The 18,136-nt window shown below is 48.2% G+C and overlaps 1 protein-coding gene across 8 annotated transcripts in view; it reads right to left on the bottom strand.

Moving 5' to 3' along the window:
• Positions 1-18,136, bottom strand: part of CASK (calcium/calmodulin dependent serine protein kinase) — a 1,268,764-nt gene that overhangs the window by 72,914 nt on the left and 1,177,714 nt on the right. For all 8 annotated transcript variants that reach the window (XM_078658296.1, XM_078658298.1, XM_078658303.1 and 5 more), the window contains 2 exons: positions 15,833-16,035; positions 10,924-11,007 (listed from right to left, as the gene is read on the bottom strand). In XM_078658296.1, coding sequence (XP_078514422.1) covers positions 10,924-11,007; positions 15,833-16,035 — 287 coding nt within the window. The remainder of the gene's footprint in view (positions 1-10,923; positions 11,008-15,832; positions 16,036-18,136) is intronic.

The raw sequence follows: 18,136 nt of genomic DNA on the forward strand, positions 1-18,136 counted from the left end.
GCTCTGCACCTTGAAACCCTCTAATCACCTTACAGACCCTCTACCTGCTAATGCAGTAAAAGACTTCATCCCCTTGCTCCTCCCTCTCTGGACCAAAATCGTCAACAGCTCCCTGCAACAAGGCCTCATTCCGGACTCCCTCAAGGTGGGGCAAGTCACGCCTATACTCAAGAAACCCACAGCTGATCCGTCTGACCTAAACAATTACCGGCCCATCACCAATATCCCCACCCTGGCCAAACTGCTGGGAAAATGTGTCCAACTACAACTAACTAAACACATTGACCAATTTTACCTCCTCAACCCTCATCAATCAGGCTTCCGAGCGAAACATAGCACGGAAACAGCTATGACACACATAATTGATGACGCCCTCCAAATTCTTGATCGCAATGAGTCCTGCCTCCTCATCCTTCTTGATCTCTCGTCAGCATTTGACACGGTCAAACATGAGAACTTGCTGGAGCTGCTAAGCACTAGAATGGGTCTATCGGGAACTGTTCTCAAATGGTTTTCGTCCTTCCTTCACAACCGGTCACAGAAATTCAAGATCGACAATGTGCTATCTACACCTGTGCCTGCAGATCTAGGTGTTCCACAAGGATCCTCTCTCTCCCCCACACTGTTCAACCTCGTCATGGAACCACTCGCCACCTTGCTCCAAGCTTCCAATGTCCAATTCCATATGTACGCCGACGACACCCAACTCTACCTAAAGCTACAATCCCCGGAAGACATCAAACATCTGAATTCCACGCTCATAAACACTCAATCGTGGCTGGCAGACAATCACCTCAAACTAAATGCTCTGAAAACCGAGTTCCTACTCATCTCACCCCCGGCGAAAATTTCCACCACCCAAACATGGCTCAATAACCTAACAGCACTCAATGTCCAACCTACCATCGTGGATTCGGCGAAATCCCTAGGCATCATACTCGATGCCAAGCTCAACATGCAGCAGCACGTTAGCAAAGCCACAAAAGCAGCTAATTTCCAAATCAACACATTGAGGAAAATTAAACCCTTCCTCCCTGCTGAAGACTTCCAAAATGCGGTACAAGCTTTAGTCATCCCTCGAATAGACTACGGACTCGTGGCCCTCAGTGGACTCCCGCTATCCACAACTGCACCCTTAAGAGCCTCCCTGAACGCTGCAGCGAGACTCATAACTGGCTCAAGAAAGCATTCGCATATATCCCCAGACTTAAAGGCTCTAAAATGGCTACCTTTTGAAGCCAGAATACAGTTAAAAATTGCAGTTATGACACACGCGGCCGTGCACCACAATGCACCCAACTACCTCGCTCAAAAGTTGTCTATATCAGGAGGTTCGAGATCCAATAGAAGTTCAAAAAACTTACTCCTGAAACCTCGTAGATTCCGGAAAGAGAAAACATACAAGCGCTCCTTCTCTGGAATGGCACCCAGGATCTGGAATGCGCTCCCGCCTGAAACCAGGCTGATCTCCTCCGCTGCACTCTTCAAGAAAGAGGTGAAAACCATCCTTCTGGCCAAGATCTCCTGAACACTATTGGTGCTGGATCGGAGACTCTGCATTGCTTTGTATCACTGTTCACCTGTCCTCTGGCACTATACTTCTAACTTGTTGGTGTCACTACCAATATATGTTACACGTTGGATTACTGATTCACTCTCCTGATACCCTCACTCAGTGTTCTCTCTACACTAAGGCTTTGATATAAGCCATCCACACACCCAAGGTGCACCTGAACACCTCTGTGTTGAGATCAATGACTTGTACCGTCTTATATTACTTGTTTACCTGAGTGTATATTGATATGCTTTATGTATGTTACTATTATCCTATCATGTTAGTGACTATTATACTGCTCCCATTATCTCTGTTCACTCCCACTGCCCCTACCCCTGTCTTTGTGAATCGCTCTGATATCTGTAAGGATCTTGTTTGCGCTATATAAAACTTTGAATAAATAAATAAATAAATAAAATAAGTCCCACTGAGGCATCACAAACGGAACAGGAGGAAACGTGTGTGTGATGCCCTTTAGAAAACGATGTACAATAGGGGACTTGAACAAAGAAGGTTGATCAGGCAGCCTCAGAAAGGCTGAAAGGGCAGAAAGGTAGCCCTTGATAGTGCCCAGAGCAGAGCCCTGCTGGGCAAGAGAAAGAAGGAAGAGAAGAACCTCAGAGAGAGGGGCAGCAAGAGGATCCACAGCCTTTGCTGTGCACCATGCCACAAATCTGTTCCACCTGCAGGCGTATACCGACTTTGTGGAGGGACGCCTAGCTGCCAGAATGACGTTACAGACTTCAGGAGGCAAGTAAAATGGCCTCAACTGTCGCCGCTCAATCTCCAAGCATGGAGGTGGAGACTGGACAGGTTCGGGTGGAAGACCGTCCCCTGCTGCTGCGACAGAAGGTCCTCCTGAAGAGGCAGACGAACCGGGGGATCGACTGACATACTGAGTAGCTCTGGATACCAGTACCTTTGTGCCCAGTCCGGAGCCACAAGGATGACTTGTGCCCGATCGCGCTTGATCTTCTTCAGCACTCTGGGTAGAAGTGGTATAGGCAGAAAGGCATACAACAGACCGCAACTCCACTCACGACGAAAAGCGTCTACGAGCGAGTGCCGCCTTGGAAATTCCAACGCGCAGAACTGATGACATTGCGCGTTCTCTTCGGTGATGAATAGATCTAACCAAGGCTCTCCCCATCGCTGAAAGAGGCCTTGCGCCACGTCCGAGTTCAGACGCCATTCGTGATCCATCATGCACCGACGGCTGAGCTCGTCCGCCCTGGCGTTCAGAGAACCTGCCAGGTGTTGAGCCACCAGGGTCACGCCCTGGCGTTCCAGCCACTGCCAGAGGCGCAGAGCCTCCTGCCAAAGGGTCCACGACCCCACCCCGCCCTGTTTGTTGCAGTACCACATGGCGGTGGTGTTGTCCGTGAACACCTGCACTACACTCCCCCTGACAGAGGGGAGGAATGCTTTCAGTGCTAGACGAATCACCCGCAACTCCAAAAGGTTGATGTAGAGCCGGGCCTCCGCCGAAGACTAGAGGCCTCTGATCTCCGCCTCTCCCATGTGGCCTCCCCAGCCCTGGAGGGACGCGTCCGTCAAAACTAAGTGCTCCGGTTGGGGAAGGGAGAGGGATCTGCCGCTGACCCAATCGCAGTCCGTGAGCCACCACTGCAGTTGTCTCGCAGTGCCCTCCGAGATCAAGACGTGGTCGGACAGGTTGCCCTGATGCTGGGCCCACTGAAACTTCAGGTCCCACTGCAGAGCCCGCATCCACCACCTGGCGTGATGCACCAGTAGGATGCAGGAGGCCATCAGCCCCAGAAGCAGCAGCGTCAGCCTGACCAAGACCCGGGATAAAGGCTGGAAGAGTGGAATCAGAGCCTGAATATCCCAGACCCGCTGTTCGGGAGGATAATCCCGAAACTGCGCCGAGTCGGATACCGCTCCGATGAAGAGGAGCTTCTGAGAGGGGCACAGGTGTGACTTCGGCACATTGAGGGAGAACCCCAGCTGGTGCAGGAGGTCTGCCGTTGTCTGGAGGTGGCTGACGACTGTTTGGGGCGAGCCCGCCTTCAACAACCAGTCGTCGAGGTAGGGGAAGACTGAAACCCCTAACCTGCGCAGATGAGCTGCGACCACCGCCATCACCTTTGTGAACACCCGTGGGGCGCTGGTAAGGCAGAAGGGGAGAACGGTATACTGAAAGTGCTCGTGGCCAACCGTGAACCGCAGGTAGCGCCGGTGGGCCGGCAGGACGGGGATGTGGAAATAAGCGTCCTGCAAGTCCAACGCTACCATCCAGTCTCCTGGGTCCAGGGCAGCTAAGACCTGAGCCAGTGTCAGCATTTTGAACTTCTCCTTCTGGAGGAAGCAGTTGACGTTCCTTAGGTCAAAGATAGGGCGTAGGCCCCCTTTGCCCTTCTTGGGTACCAGAAAGTAGTGGGAGTAGCAACCACACCCTACTTCTGGCCCAGAAACGCGCTCGATGGCCCCCTTGGCCAAGAGGGCCGTAACTTCCTCCTGCAGAAGCCGCAAATGATCCCCTGATACGCGGTGGTACTGCGGTGGCATGGCTGGAGGGGTCGCCTCGAAGGGGAGGGAGTAGCCCCATTGGACGATTTGCAGCACCCACCTGTCCGACATGACAGTGCGCCAGTGGAGGAGGTGATGGCGAACCCTGCCCCCCACTGGCGTCACATGGGCCTGAAAGCACGGACTAGGAGGGTTTTGAGGCGGATGCTGCGGGGAAGGTGTGGACTGACCTCGCCGTTGTCCCCGACCGCCGCCACGGCGGTTTCCACGGCCGCCACCGCGTTGGGTATTACCCTGCGGAGCGTGGCTGGCAGCACGTGTGGGTACACCCCTTCCGTGGCCGTGAAAGGAGTGAAAGGCAGCCGATTGCTGGCGCGGGACCGAGAGGCCCAAGGACTTGGCCGTAGCCCTGGAGTCCTTAAAGCGCTCAAGGGCATGGTCTGCCTTGTCGCCAAAAAGGCGACGGCCATCAAACGGCATGTCCATGAGTGTATTCTGGACATCAGCCGAGAAGTTGGCGGACCTCAACCAGGCGTGGCGACGAATCGCCACCGTCGTTGCCATCGCTCTGCCCAGAGAGTCGGTGGTATCCAGTCCACACCGGATCGAATAACGTGCCGCATCTCGGCCTTCCACAAGGGCTTGGCCGAGTTTAGCCCGTACCTCCAACGGGCATTCTGGCAGCACGTCCGCGACCGTATCCCACAGAGAGTGGGTGTAACGGCCCAAGAGGCCCGCGGTGTAGGAAGACCGCAGTCCCAGACTCAGGGAGGAGAATATCTTCTTGCCGTATTGCTCGTACCTCTTGGATTCCCTGTCAGGCGGCGCCGACGGGAATGCGGTCTGGGAATTTGAGGCCTGGATCACCAGGCTCTCAGGGGTGGGGTGGGTGGACAGGAAACAAGGGTCGCCCGGGGCCGGCGTCTGGCCACGTTTCTATCTACAGGCGAACCTGTAGCGGGCCTGGACCAAGTGCCCAAAAGAACGTCGGTTAAGGCCTCGTTAAACGACAGCAGAGGCTCGGCTGAGCATGACTGCGGCTTAAGGACTTCAGTGAGGAGGTTAGTCCTCACGGCCGCGACGGGGAGCTCACGGCCCAAGGCCTTGGCCGCCCTCATCAACACCACACTATAGGTTGCCCCCTCCTCTGTAGCCACGGTAGGAGGCGAGACAAAGCCAGTGTCCGGCGAAGTGTCTATACCACTGGCCTCCCAAGTTAACCTGCCCAGTCCTCCTGAGACTGACATTCACGTGCCAGAGGGTCCTCAGATCCCTCCCAATCCTCCTCATCACCCATCTCCTGGTACTCGGGGTTAGCAAATGATGGGGCCGGTTCATGGAAAGTGAACTCTCCGAACGGCGTCTGAAGCGGTGCCGCTCTGGCGCCGGGTCGAGGGAGGCATCGGGGACGGCACCGCCCGAGGACGGCACCGGGGGTGACACCTGAGGGGCCGGCGCCGGGGAGGTCGTTAAGTCCACCGGCGACGACCCGGATCCGGAACCGGATCCAGTGGGGCCCTGCGGCGCCGGGCCCGAAGGCGCCGGCGGCGTTGGAGCCGAAGCACCCGATGGCGTCGGGGCCAAAGCCCCCGACCCGCTAGGTCCCCCGGACGGGTCCGCTGGGCCCGAAGGCGCAGGGGAGCCCGTCGGAGGAGAGAGGGACCTCATGGCCATGAGGAACCGCTCGATCTCCGGCGCCGTGTTAGGCCCAGGGACCGGAGGGTATGGGGCCGGTATGGCCCACGGGCTCCGACAGAGCCGCGTGGGCGGTGTCACCTGAACCCCCGGCCGCGTCGGGGGGAGTCGGAAGAGCGATGACGTCTCTTTGACTTCTTGTGCTTACCTAACGACTTTGACCCTGAGGAGTGATGTCGACTCCCGGAGCTCCGATGGCTCCTCTCCCGCGACCGGTCCCTCGACCTCCGTCCGGACCGGGACCTTGCTCGGCGCGGGAACAGGTCTTGTCGTCGTGGTCGACGCCGAGACAGTGGAGACACCGACGGTGAGGATCGGTGACCGACATCAGCCGGTCGCAATCCTCACAGGGCTTAAAACCCGGCATCCCTACCGGCACCGTTCGGAGTCGAAGACTTCGAAAGAGGATGATCAAAAGATCAAAAAAGTTTAGTCAAAAAGTGACTACGGTACCACTTTTTCCGGATCTGCGCTGCTGGCACGGAAAAAAGAAGAACTGCATCAGCACGCGGAGGCGGCGTCTAAGTACTCCGACGACATCATCACAGTACCCACGACGGACGCGGAGCCGCAGACGACGGGACGCGCAAGGGTACTGCTACGCAAAAAAAATCCGGATCCAGTCTGACGCCTGGGGATATTCTAAGGTAAGGAATCTATCACTAACGTGTCTCTTTCAGATATATTCTTACTTCATCTGTTTGAAGTTTCTGCTTTTCCCAGATGCGGCTGTTACTGAGCAGTAAAATTAAACTTGCATTGATATTTCTTACAGACAGTGCTCTATTGCAACTTCATAACTCTGTAAATGATGGGCATTGTAGCACAACTCATGGGTTATTCCACCACAGAAACGATGAAAGGCTGAAGTTGGGAACCCAAAGTGCGCATTACCACAGATGATCTCAGCACACGCATGAACTCACCGATCTATCGGTCTACATTGAAAACATCCCACACGCAGCCTCTACTATCTAACAATTGCCACAACACCCACTGCTCGGTCTTGCCTCTGGGCTCAGAATGGTTTTCAAGTACAGCCCGAGGTCTCCTTGTCTTAAGCCAAGCAGCACAAAGACGACACAACTTCATCCCTCATCTCCCATAAGGGTCCTGAGCGTAGCTCCTAGCCCTTGGTCATTGAAAGATAGGAAGAAAATGTACTCAAGACCAGTGGCCTTCAAACTTTTTAAGATAATGCCCCCGAGTGTTAAAAAATAAATAAATCTTTGTTTATAGTACAAAATTGACAGCTTTAAACATATTTAACAATTCAAATTATTATGCAGTTGTGATCGGTTATCTTTTTTAAAAATGCAATCAAGCGCATGATTGCCAACATGGTATGGGCAGTCTGATCTCCCTAAAGTGTAAAAGCATCCACAGTGTGACCTTTCATCAGGAACAGTGGGGGGACTTTGCTCTTTTTTATACCTACTAAAAGACATGACACGAGTGACAACAGAGGTAACTGATGGCCCATTACAGAGTGCTTAACTGCCAATCTTTTTTTCACAAAAAATACTGCACTTTTTTCAACATGATTCTCCTCTTGGACACAATGCTACACCCCTTCCCGGAAATCAAAATCAGGCCCCCAGAGTTGGATATGCCCCAGGTAGAAGTCCTCGGCTCAAGACCCTTATATTGCCCGCCTTGGTAAAGTCAGGTAAACATAGTGAGAAGTTGGCCTGATATATGATGCTCACTAGTTCTAGTGATCACCTTGTATCAGTCCAAACAACCCTTATAGTGATTGGTTGTAAGTCAACCTTATAGACCAGCTATCCTAATGGTAGCATGGACAAAGCAGTCTTAGGCTAAACTCTTTTGGCATGTGAAGCCAGCTGTTATACCACAATATAACCCCTTGAATACCAGATGAAAGGACACCACACAGGTTGTTATGAAAATAAACAATATATTTATTAATAACAACACCTCTGAACTCTTTATGAGATCAGAGGGCTAAGCACATGACAATACTAAGAAGGAAATACTAGTTAGCACAATATTTACACGTGTGCCTTAGGGGCACGACAAACCATATACTAGAAACAATGGAATGCGAGGAAGGAAAGTACTGTAAGGAGATCCAGAGGCTGGAGGATCGCTGGGACTACGCTACGAACTAGGTAAGTAAGGAGCAGGAGGCCCACGGGACTCACGTGCAGAGTGGAAACTCTCACGCGGGATGCGTACCAACGTCTATGGATACTACAGTTTACAAAGTTACGGATTCCGGACGAACCTGGCTGGATGGAGGGAAAACAACAGTGGACCTCGACACTAGGATAGTGAACACTGACTTCAGCACCTAGAAGCTTTAGTTACCTAACCCACAGGCTGCGGGTGCATAGGGCTGAAGTGGTGTCAGGTTCGCTGCGTTGATCCCGGTGATGCCTGAAACAAAGAGTTGCTGGCAGGCAGCCAGATGGAGGAGTCCGGTGGTTCCAAGGATGGAACTAGGAAGGAAAAGTCCTGAAAGGGACGGGGACAGAGTCTCGGTCACTAGCCAGTGACGGTGCTGGAACCAGGAGGGAACCAGATGCTGTCGCCGTGTTCAGGTGGAGGAAAGGTTGCTTCTCTCTGTAGCTGCGCGTACCAGGAGCTGTTCTTCACGACCAGGCTGGAGGCACGAGCTGTCCCACGTAGTCTGCTGCTGATGGCGGTGTTGGATCGTCGATCTGGTCAACAGGCCTTGGCAAGTGCAAGCCACGCGGTGGAACAAAGATGGCGTCTGTTGCGGACCAGGAGGGTCCGGGGTGCTTCTCTTTCACAAGGAAGCAAGGGCCAGTCTGGGGGACCAGACCAGCAGTGTTGAAATCTTCGGGTCGTCGTCTCAGAGGTCACGAGCCAGCCGGCAAGTGACCAGACAACAGGAAAAGCAGCAACCAGGCAAAAGGGCCCCACGCAGATCTCGTGGAGGCTGGGGGGGCTGATCTTTGATGCAGGAGCTGTGTCGGTGTGGGGCTTCTCAGACCCCGGTGCACTCACTCGAGGATCCCTCGGTGGTCGTGCTGGAAGAGCTGTGCAGGTTTCTTCAAGGTGGCCGTCTCCACGTTACTCGTCGCACCCACGGGTCCCAGCTGTGATGTGGATACAGGTAGAGGTCAGAGGGGTCTGGAGGTCAGGATCTCGTTGAGCTGGGTCGTCGGGTTCCAGGAAGGAAGGACTTGCAGCAAACCGCACAGGAGCTTGATGGTGCCTGCGAAGCAGGATGGTCACTCCCTGACCATAGGGGAGATTCTTCAGTCTTCTGATGTTCAGGAGGTCGAAGGTCAAGAGTTTCTTCGTGGAAGTTGTCAAGATTAATCTAACTGGGAATGGGACCAGCTCCTACCTTTATTCAGCTAAAGGGGGCTGCACTACGACTAGGTCCCTCCCCTGGGTGGGACCAGGAAGGGGGGTGGTCACATCCCCTATCCAGGGGGGTGGTCACATCCCCTATCCTTTGTCCGGTTTCCCGCCAGAGCTGGGGCTGGACTGACCCAGCAACTGGTTGGAACCGGTGTATGCACAGGGCACCTTGTGTGCCCCAGGCATGTTTTATTCCTTTCAGCCTTGGCCTACCTAATACACAAAATCCTGTCTGGGGTGGTGCTAGCACCTCCCAAGGCAGGAAACCCTTTGTCTGAGCCTCCCTCGCTGGAAGGACTCCCAGCAGCAGGAAGTCAGACTTGTGTCTGTGGTGGCAGCATCCATTTTGTGATGCTGAGGCTCGAGTTAACTTTAACCGGGGTTCACAGTTACATACATGTCGTGTCCCTCTAGAAGGGTGGAATGCTACCCCCGTCGCCAGAATTGGCGAGGGGGTAGTATTCCAATTCGTATGACACCTTACTCGACATGTTTTGATAATGTTATACCAGAGTTAGCATTTAACCGCGAGGATTATAATGCACTTAAGAGTACATGGTATAGCGTTATCATGGAACAGCTATTAGGACTTGGTTCCGCAAGCTGCAAACGGGCTCAGCTCATGCCAGAGCACCATCTCACATAATTCCAAGCACTCTGCCTTCAGGATTGATAAGGCCTTCCATAGGAGTGACTGATAGGAATATATGTGTCCATTTTAGGTTTAGATATAGGGAACTATATCTAAAGCAAAGGGTGATTACACCACCTTGCCCCAGCTGTCGTGCAGCCAGTTGTGTCTGTTTAGATGGCCAGCCAGGGGTGGCATAATGCATGCTTCAGCCCCTGGTAGGCCCTGGGTACACCTATGCCCTGGATACCTAAGGTATACTGTACAGGGACTGATAAGGTGGCCCAGTACCAATTGGTAAATGCACCTAGGGTACATGGTTGTAATTTTAGAGAGAGAACAGCTAGGCTGTGGGTCTGATTAGCAGGCCCACAGCCAGGGAAAGTCGTAAACCAGTGAAGCAAAAAGCAAAAATCTGGGGTGGCCATGGGATTGCAGACCCCACTCTCCTACAAACATGACTGCATCCAAGTTTATGGCCTGTCACATTAGATTTCCACACTAATCTCGGTTTTCAGCAAATGCAACAGTAGTATGGAAAATATCCCTAGCAACATTTTTCAAAAAAAATATTTAAGTTATATGCAGACTAACACTTACATGGCTGATGCTGAGTGAGGATGCAGAAGGCCAGGTATAAACGTCACAATAATAAACCATTGACAAAGCGAAAACCAAAGTACTCAGAATAAGTGGCCCACATCCTGCTCTGGGAAGAGTGAGGGAGGACTGGGGGCACCGATACGGTGATTGTGATAGGGGTTCAACTGTGGAATGACTACACAGGGTACTATTTAAAGCCCCATGTCACTCTCCACGAAATGCATTGGCTTTTATGAATAGTCTGTTCAGCAATAGGAAACTCATAAGAAATGTTAACAGTCACTGGGTGAAAAGGGCCTACAAAAAGCCCACTCTCTGAATGTATGCAGTACAGTGATGTATTGGTAACATAAGATCTCTGACAAACAGCTAGAGCGATCTATAAGTGAGACATAAAAATGTGCTCGATTTCTTATCTTCCTGTCAGAAAAAACACAATCCGATTTTTTTTGCTTCAAGCCATTAAGGGAAACGCCTGTGCGCACACAGATCAGGGTGTAGTACATCTGTGCATTCACCCAGTGACAAGGAAAGATTGATTATCGTATAACATAAAATACAACTGAAACGCAGCCATGCAAGAGCTTACCTCGTTTAAGCTTGGAGTAATCGTAGGTGCAGCAATAAAAACAACAAATGGCGCGAACTCTGCCGTCCGTAGGACTTTCAAAGCCTGAGCATAGAAAGAAATAGTTTAGGATTTTTGTGGACAGAAGTAAAACAAAAAAAACCTTGACTAAAACAGACGAGGAAAAAGTAATTTCATTACCACACATGAACCTTTTGGCAGACCATTCTTTCGTTTATAAATAATATAAAGCAAATTAGGGTTACATTTGCCGTTTTGGATAGCACTAAAATGTGGGGGCAGTGGGAAGGGGAAGATACAGTAATACACACGTGGAGATTCTGCACATTTGAACGAAATGATAAGCTGTGCACATTTATTTCTAATTGCATTTTTGCCACTTTGATTCTCTCCCTGGAGTAGAGTACAACACCGGAAACAGGTCAAATCTGAGGGCCACGGCTAGCTAGGTAAATAGGCCCTGGGCCTCAGGTTCAAACTTTGTCAGAAAGCCAGGCTGTCGTGGAGGCAAAAGGTTCTTGTGGGAAACAGAAGGTGAAGTCTACCCCTACACAGCAACTTGAAGGCAGAATGAACGGCCGCGAGGCGCTCGTGCTGGGGAAGCAAGCATCAGAGTTAAGAACTGAATGAGGATCGCTAGCCCCCCCATGTGTCCTGCCCCACACAGCTATGGTCAGAAGGGGGCCCTCTGTGCCCTCCGGTATTTCCGATTAAAAATGGCAAAGTTGAAAGCGATGAACACAGTGATGGGGACTGACTGACCAGGGTGATCTGGACGTAAGTGCCAATAGACACGCAACTGATGGACAGTCTGAAGGGTTAAAGGACAATGTGGTAGGGATTTTATGCACAGCATGAAGCTGAAGGATTCGGAGAAGACTGATGAACACATGATGAAGAAAATGGCAACTGGAGTGAACAACTCAAAATAATCTAATGGGCACGCGAGCCATATTTGATTGCAGAATGTGAGAAGCATATTTTGATTGGTGTTGTAGGAGGCAGTAGAACAAGTTGCTCCATTTGCTAAGATCAAACGCCTAAACGGAATTCAGAGAAAGGGCATTTTTCAAACTCATTATTTGTCACCATAGATATGACAGTATTTGTAGGGATGGTCTCAATGTTCTCTTTGGTACACAACAGGCCAGATGTAAATGTAAATGTATTGCGACTTATATAGCGCACGTATCACCCGAAGGCATCAAGGCGCTTGCCTTGGGAACCCGTCCTGGCTTTTCCCTGTGAGATAACCCCTACTGGGTATCCCCAGGGTGAAAGCCATGCATCCCGCAGCGGGTGGGCCTCCGTAGTGGAGATTAAGCAACTATTGCCCAGAGTTGCAGCGTGGGACCCCATGATTAGAATAGGCACCGAGGCGAGAATTATCGAGTCCGTGGACATTTTGGGCTCAGGACCCTGCCGCGTCGGGAATTGAACCCTGGTCCCGGGCCAGACCTCTGCATCAGGGTCTGCCGCTCTAATCAGTGAGCCACACTCCTCCAGATATGCATTCCCTGACTGATTACTGTTTCTGGTTGCATCCTTAATTTAATCTGGAAGGTATCTACAGCCACTTTAGTCAATGAAACTGAAGGTCTTGTTTGTTGTTGAATTTGAGGATCACTTTAATCTTTGCTAAATTTGATTCAGCATGGAGATAGGCTTTATTCTGTGTTTCTTAGAACATTTTGTGGAGCACTGGCAATAAATTATCCTTTTCACAGCTTGCAGACTTTCATAAGGAAACCTCCTTCTGCTTTTACATTGTGCATGTCTGATCAAACTAGAAATCTAATCTTTTGTTATGTATTCATCCAATTGACCTTTGATATACCCGTTTATTATGGAAATATGGGGATTTGGATAGGAATGTCTGTCTTTGGACTTAGTGTCCCATCCAAGCATTTCTATCAGCAGCACCTCATCAAAAAAGACCATGACTGTTTGGAAGACAAGTGGCTATTCTTAAGACCGCATCGCAAGTTTTCTGGAAAAGGCAATAAGCAGGCAGAAAGGCCATGTGGTCCATATGCACCCCTAAGACTATGGCCCTTGAACAAGTAACAACGAGGTCTCTGTGATCGCAGAGAATTGTCCTGTGGTTTTGTTAGGTTGGAGCCTTGCTGTCGGGTTCCGAAAAGACTTCTTGTGGACATTCTGAAAGCTTCCCTGGGCATGCATTTGACCCACTGCTTACTATTGGCTTTATGGTTTGTAACTCACATTTTATGGCTTTGTTTTAGGGTGTCCACAATGCCTTCAAGCAAAGCTTGTTCAACATTGCTTATTGTATTCTTCTTAGAGTCCTGCTTCCTGTAAAAAGGCGTTTACATTTTGTTCTCATTTAGTCACATGTGCTGTGCGTTCAAAGACCGGTCAAATGGCAGGCTCGGTCTAGCAAGGGAGCCTGTTTTCTACATATCTTTCTCTGGCTCGAAAGTGAGAGGTTTTATGTGACAATCTTGATGGCTACTGGTAAAAAAGGTTGTTTTCTAGCACACAACACAATTTAAAGGTCTGTAAATGAACTGTGCAAATATTTCAGAATAGATCAGATTTATGAAAGCACACCTGAAACACTTTTTGTAATTTATAAGTGTGGTGGAAACAAATGTTTTAATATGACCAAAGAAATCAGTACACTTGGTGATGCCATTTCCACACATTGTCATTTGTGCGTGGTATAGTTATTCCAGTCAAACTATTTGTGCAAATGTAATGGTCATTTCAATTGAAAATGTGTTGTTTGTAATAGCAGTGTGATAACACACCATGCATACTCCATTCTAAGCCACTCCACTCTACGCCACTCCATGCTATGCCTCTCTACTCCACGCCAATCCACTGTATGTCACTCCACTCTACTTTACTCAACTCTTGACCCCTACACTATACGCCACGGCACTCTAAGACACTCCACTCTACACTACTCTCCTCTACGCCTCTAACAATGGTGGCTGGGGTCTTTCAGGTTAATAGAGAGATTAAATAATTTGTGTCAGTTTTGGCAGCAATGATAAAGGACTAGTTACTCACATTTTCCTTCACCTGGCAAAGTCATGTTGGCATGTTTCACCCCCCAAATCACCCAGTTTACTACTAGTTCTCCTTCATGCACTCTGTTTTTTTTCTTGCATTCCTTTGAGTCTCGGAGTTTCTTCTGGAATGGACTTCTGCTGAAGAGCTACAGTACTCAAGCAGCTATCTCCTCAGGTTTTAGATCCAGAACCTCTTGCTATACATCAGTCACCTCCTTTCTGAATCTAGTTCCTGGATTCTACCCTACTTGCCAATCCCCAGTAACCAGATTGGAGGTGTGCAAGAACTAACGGTAAGACATCGCTCGCTGTTCTCTCGGGCACCTCTCCACAGATTGTTCAGAATCGCGTCTGATCCCACTTTCCCCTTTTCAGGCATCTATTGTGATTGGCAATTTGCCGCGTTCCCCTGATCGGCAATTTGCCACCGCGGACGCCCTCCTGGTCTTATTTTTACCACGGGCGCCGCAATTTTACCCTTGGTCATCGCTCTATACCCGAAATGGGTTCTAACCGTCTCGATTACAGTTAGGTAAGCCACTGCCCATACTGTTTTAATTCCGGACTATAATACCTCTTTCACGGCACTAACAGCATCCTCCTATCCTTTCAGCTCGTACAGTGTACGTCCAATACTCCGTGATCCTCCCTCCCCTGCACTCGCCATCCAGGTGAGTCCCCGCACCTCTATATGTATGCCCAATCAATGTAATGCTCCCTTGTCGCTCCTCCATGTGTCTTTTACTTTTAAGGACCTTTCACGCACCACCAATTTTATTTCTCTTTTATCTCTGAGAACGTTCAAGCTCTTTGCGGTTAGCCTATGTTTAACTTCAAAGAGACCCCGCGCGTGCTCGCACAACGGCATGTTATTAACCGGCGCTCTATGTCGTATATGGCAATTGGCTTTCACTAAACTACCTTATTTTGAGTCCGTCATATACAAATTTTGCCTGCTTATTCTATCCATGTTCCCCACTCCTAGCATATGACACGATCACTCTGCCTCCTTCCGGCTTTTACTATCGTCCTTTAGGCTGTATGTGCAACCACAATTTCTCTGTATTATCACTCACTTAAACCCGTTGGTTCACCTTAAATATACATACTCTCTTTTGCCAAATAGATCTGCGTTGCCAGTGTGGTTTGCGTAATTGCACCTTCTTACAGTGTGGTTTTACCTATGGAGGCCATGTGTCATTATACTCTCGCTCCTTGTTAAATTTCTAATGTTTTGCTTCCTGCCTCCCTCTCCGTTTTCATTTCTCTTCACAGGAAACGTAATTTCAGGCTTGCTATAAACTCTCATCCTGATGATGATCTATGTATCTAGTTATAGATCGAAAAGTCGTCGACTCTCTAAACAGCATGCACGTTAAACTCATGTGTTCAAGCAAGTGCATTACTGTTTACTTCTAAAAAAGCTTGCCCCCACTATTTGCATTGGCGAAAAGCTCCTTTGTTTTGCCTGAAAAAATGTCTGTATATTTGTGATTGTCTTTGTGTTTTGTTCCTGAAGGATACAGGACTGTGTCCCACTCAATTACGTTCGGATTTTTCGCAAACAATCGCTTTTGAAATTATTAAATCGGAATGTCGGCTGGATATCGTACCTCATTATAGCGCTGATTCTGGTCTATATTCATGGTTTTCTGACTTATAATTCTTTGAAGGACCAATTGTTTTTCATAACTAGTTGATACCCAGGTTCCTTCCGACTTTACGGGTTCCCTTTTTTTTATAACAAACACTGATTTTGTTCGTAGCATACGTTCGGTACAGCAAGACTAAAGAGCAAAATATGGTATCAAGGGATATATAAAACACTTATTATTCAGTTTGAATTTCAGAGGTACGGTGTCCATTACCTGAGGTTCAACATCAAGTATTGCAATATTTCCATGCTCATGGATTTTTCGTATTGTTTCCAGTTTCGTCCCGTACATTGCATCCTCATGGCTGCCATATTCCAAATATTCATTGTTGGATATGTCTTGCATCATTTGGTCATGTGATACAAAGAAGTAGTTTTTGCCATTGTCTTCATCTTTCTTTGGAGGTCTGGTTGTGTCTACAGTGTTAGTGTGGGCACAATGAAAAATAAAAAAAAAACTGTTGTAATTAAACCTCTTTACAAATAACAGCATTAATATCACAGCAAAATGTTTAAGAGTAGCATTTTATTTTAAAGATAAATTGATAACGAAATTAAGAACTCTAAAAACAATGAGGAAATCGCTCACAATCCCCTCCACCATAACATATGAGCAAACTTGTAAAGAGTGATATTTTCCTCTTTACAACCCCAATGTAAAATGTACCTTGCATTTCCACTCCAATCACCTCAAATACGAACATATTTCATGACCAAAACATCCTTGTGCACTTGTGATTGCAAATAGTACAATGAACACCCTACAACTAAAGACTAACAAAACTGAGATGATAAAGTTGGAAATCATTAAAAACATCCATCCAACTAAGATATTTTATTAAAATCCCTGCGTATCTGATACAGAAACATATACCCTCAAGTAATTGACCAACGCATAGTGACACCACCCATTAAACTATCAAATCTCTTAGATGCCATCTTTTCTATATATGAATATTCAATTAGTCATTTCTAAAGTACTGATGATTGAAATACATTTTCTATTTTGTGTCTGTTACAGAAACACTGCACTGCCTGTTCTCCTTTAACCTTGGACATTTGGGTGTTGCTTAAAGGTTCCTTGAACATCTAATAATTTGGATTTTGCACACCATCACACTGCAATTGGTCACAGTTGATCTGTGTATGAGGGCACAGAAGAGTATGAAGGAAAACTGAAGTCTTTGCGCACCATTATATCACTTTGTGTTGTAACTTTTTGGAACGGCACAAGATCACAACTGAGTCAATGGCGAAACCTATAGGAGTGAATGAGCAGTTGCATTGAAGAGTTACGGATTCATGCTAGCACCAGTGGGAAATTCAAAAAGGTGAGCAATCTGCTGTAAGAACATTGGCTTTGAGTTCCCAACTGGCATCTAAAATGTGACAATCAAAACCTCTACCATAATGTTTGTGTTTCTACAAGATCAAGAAGCCATGGAGTCAATAAAAAGTTTTTTCTAAAGATGGGATCACAACCTGGCATGCACAGCAAGAACTTATTGATTGGAGATAGCTTTCTCATATTTACAGGAACCCAATAAAGGTAAAACCACACTCTACATCAAGTAACAAATTCAAATACAATAGGCTCATCTCTATTACACTACATGTATTTCTAGTAAATTCCGTCAACAATTTCTATGACTAGATCTGGACTCCAGGAAGCTCTGAAGTTGGTGTTATCATCTTGTACTTATCTCCAAGTATTGCACGGTCTTGCACCATAGGCAAGCTAGCAAGCAAACACTCAACTGCATTGAGCGCCTTACATGCACTTCCCACTGTCTGCCACTAAATCTGCTACTTTTCCACCTCATCTATAGGGTTTAACAGAACAAGGTCTTCATAGATGAATTCCCAGTTATCCTCACTACCTCCTCCGTCCAACATGCCTATGCCACCATCTGTGACTTCAACCTCCTAGACAGCTCTAGCATTAAAAATACCTTGACCCTCAACCTCACTGACCTGCTCGATGTGTAGACTTTCCAGTTCTCAGTGTTTATTTTTTGCGGTAAGTGGCTATATTTCAGTGTTTTCCAAATTCTGAAAGTCCGTGGTTAGCAGTATTATACATTTTGGTCCCACAAAAAATTTCCTGGACATAGGACTTTTTCCGGTGCTTACAAAACAGATTCACTGAGAATGCTTTTATTGAATCTGGACTATCTTGAACACAAAATGATGTACAATCCACATTCTGTTCCTTGCAGACAACCTGCTACCAGTCCACAGCCCTAGCTGCCGATGAAATGTTGGTTTCAGACATCAACATCTGAATACTTGCAACAAATAGAACAAGCATTTACAATGCAATAGGTCTCGCAGCATTAAAATTTGAGTTACTGGCATTGTAAATGACAATGCTTTGCATGAAATTTATTTTTTTAATTTGCAATTGGTATGTTTAGAGATAATTGGGGGGTGGGGCCACTGTTCAACAGCTGACTAGCAAAGAAATAAAGGTTTTTACAATGGCCAAGGGACAAAAACAACAATGTGGAAAAGGTTC

This window comes from Lissotriton helveticus, chromosome 8 (genome assembly GCF_964261635.1).
Source record: "Lissotriton helveticus chromosome 8, aLisHel1.1, whole genome shotgun sequence".
NCBI lineage: Eukaryota > Metazoa > Chordata > Amphibia > Caudata > Salamandridae > Lissotriton > Lissotriton helveticus.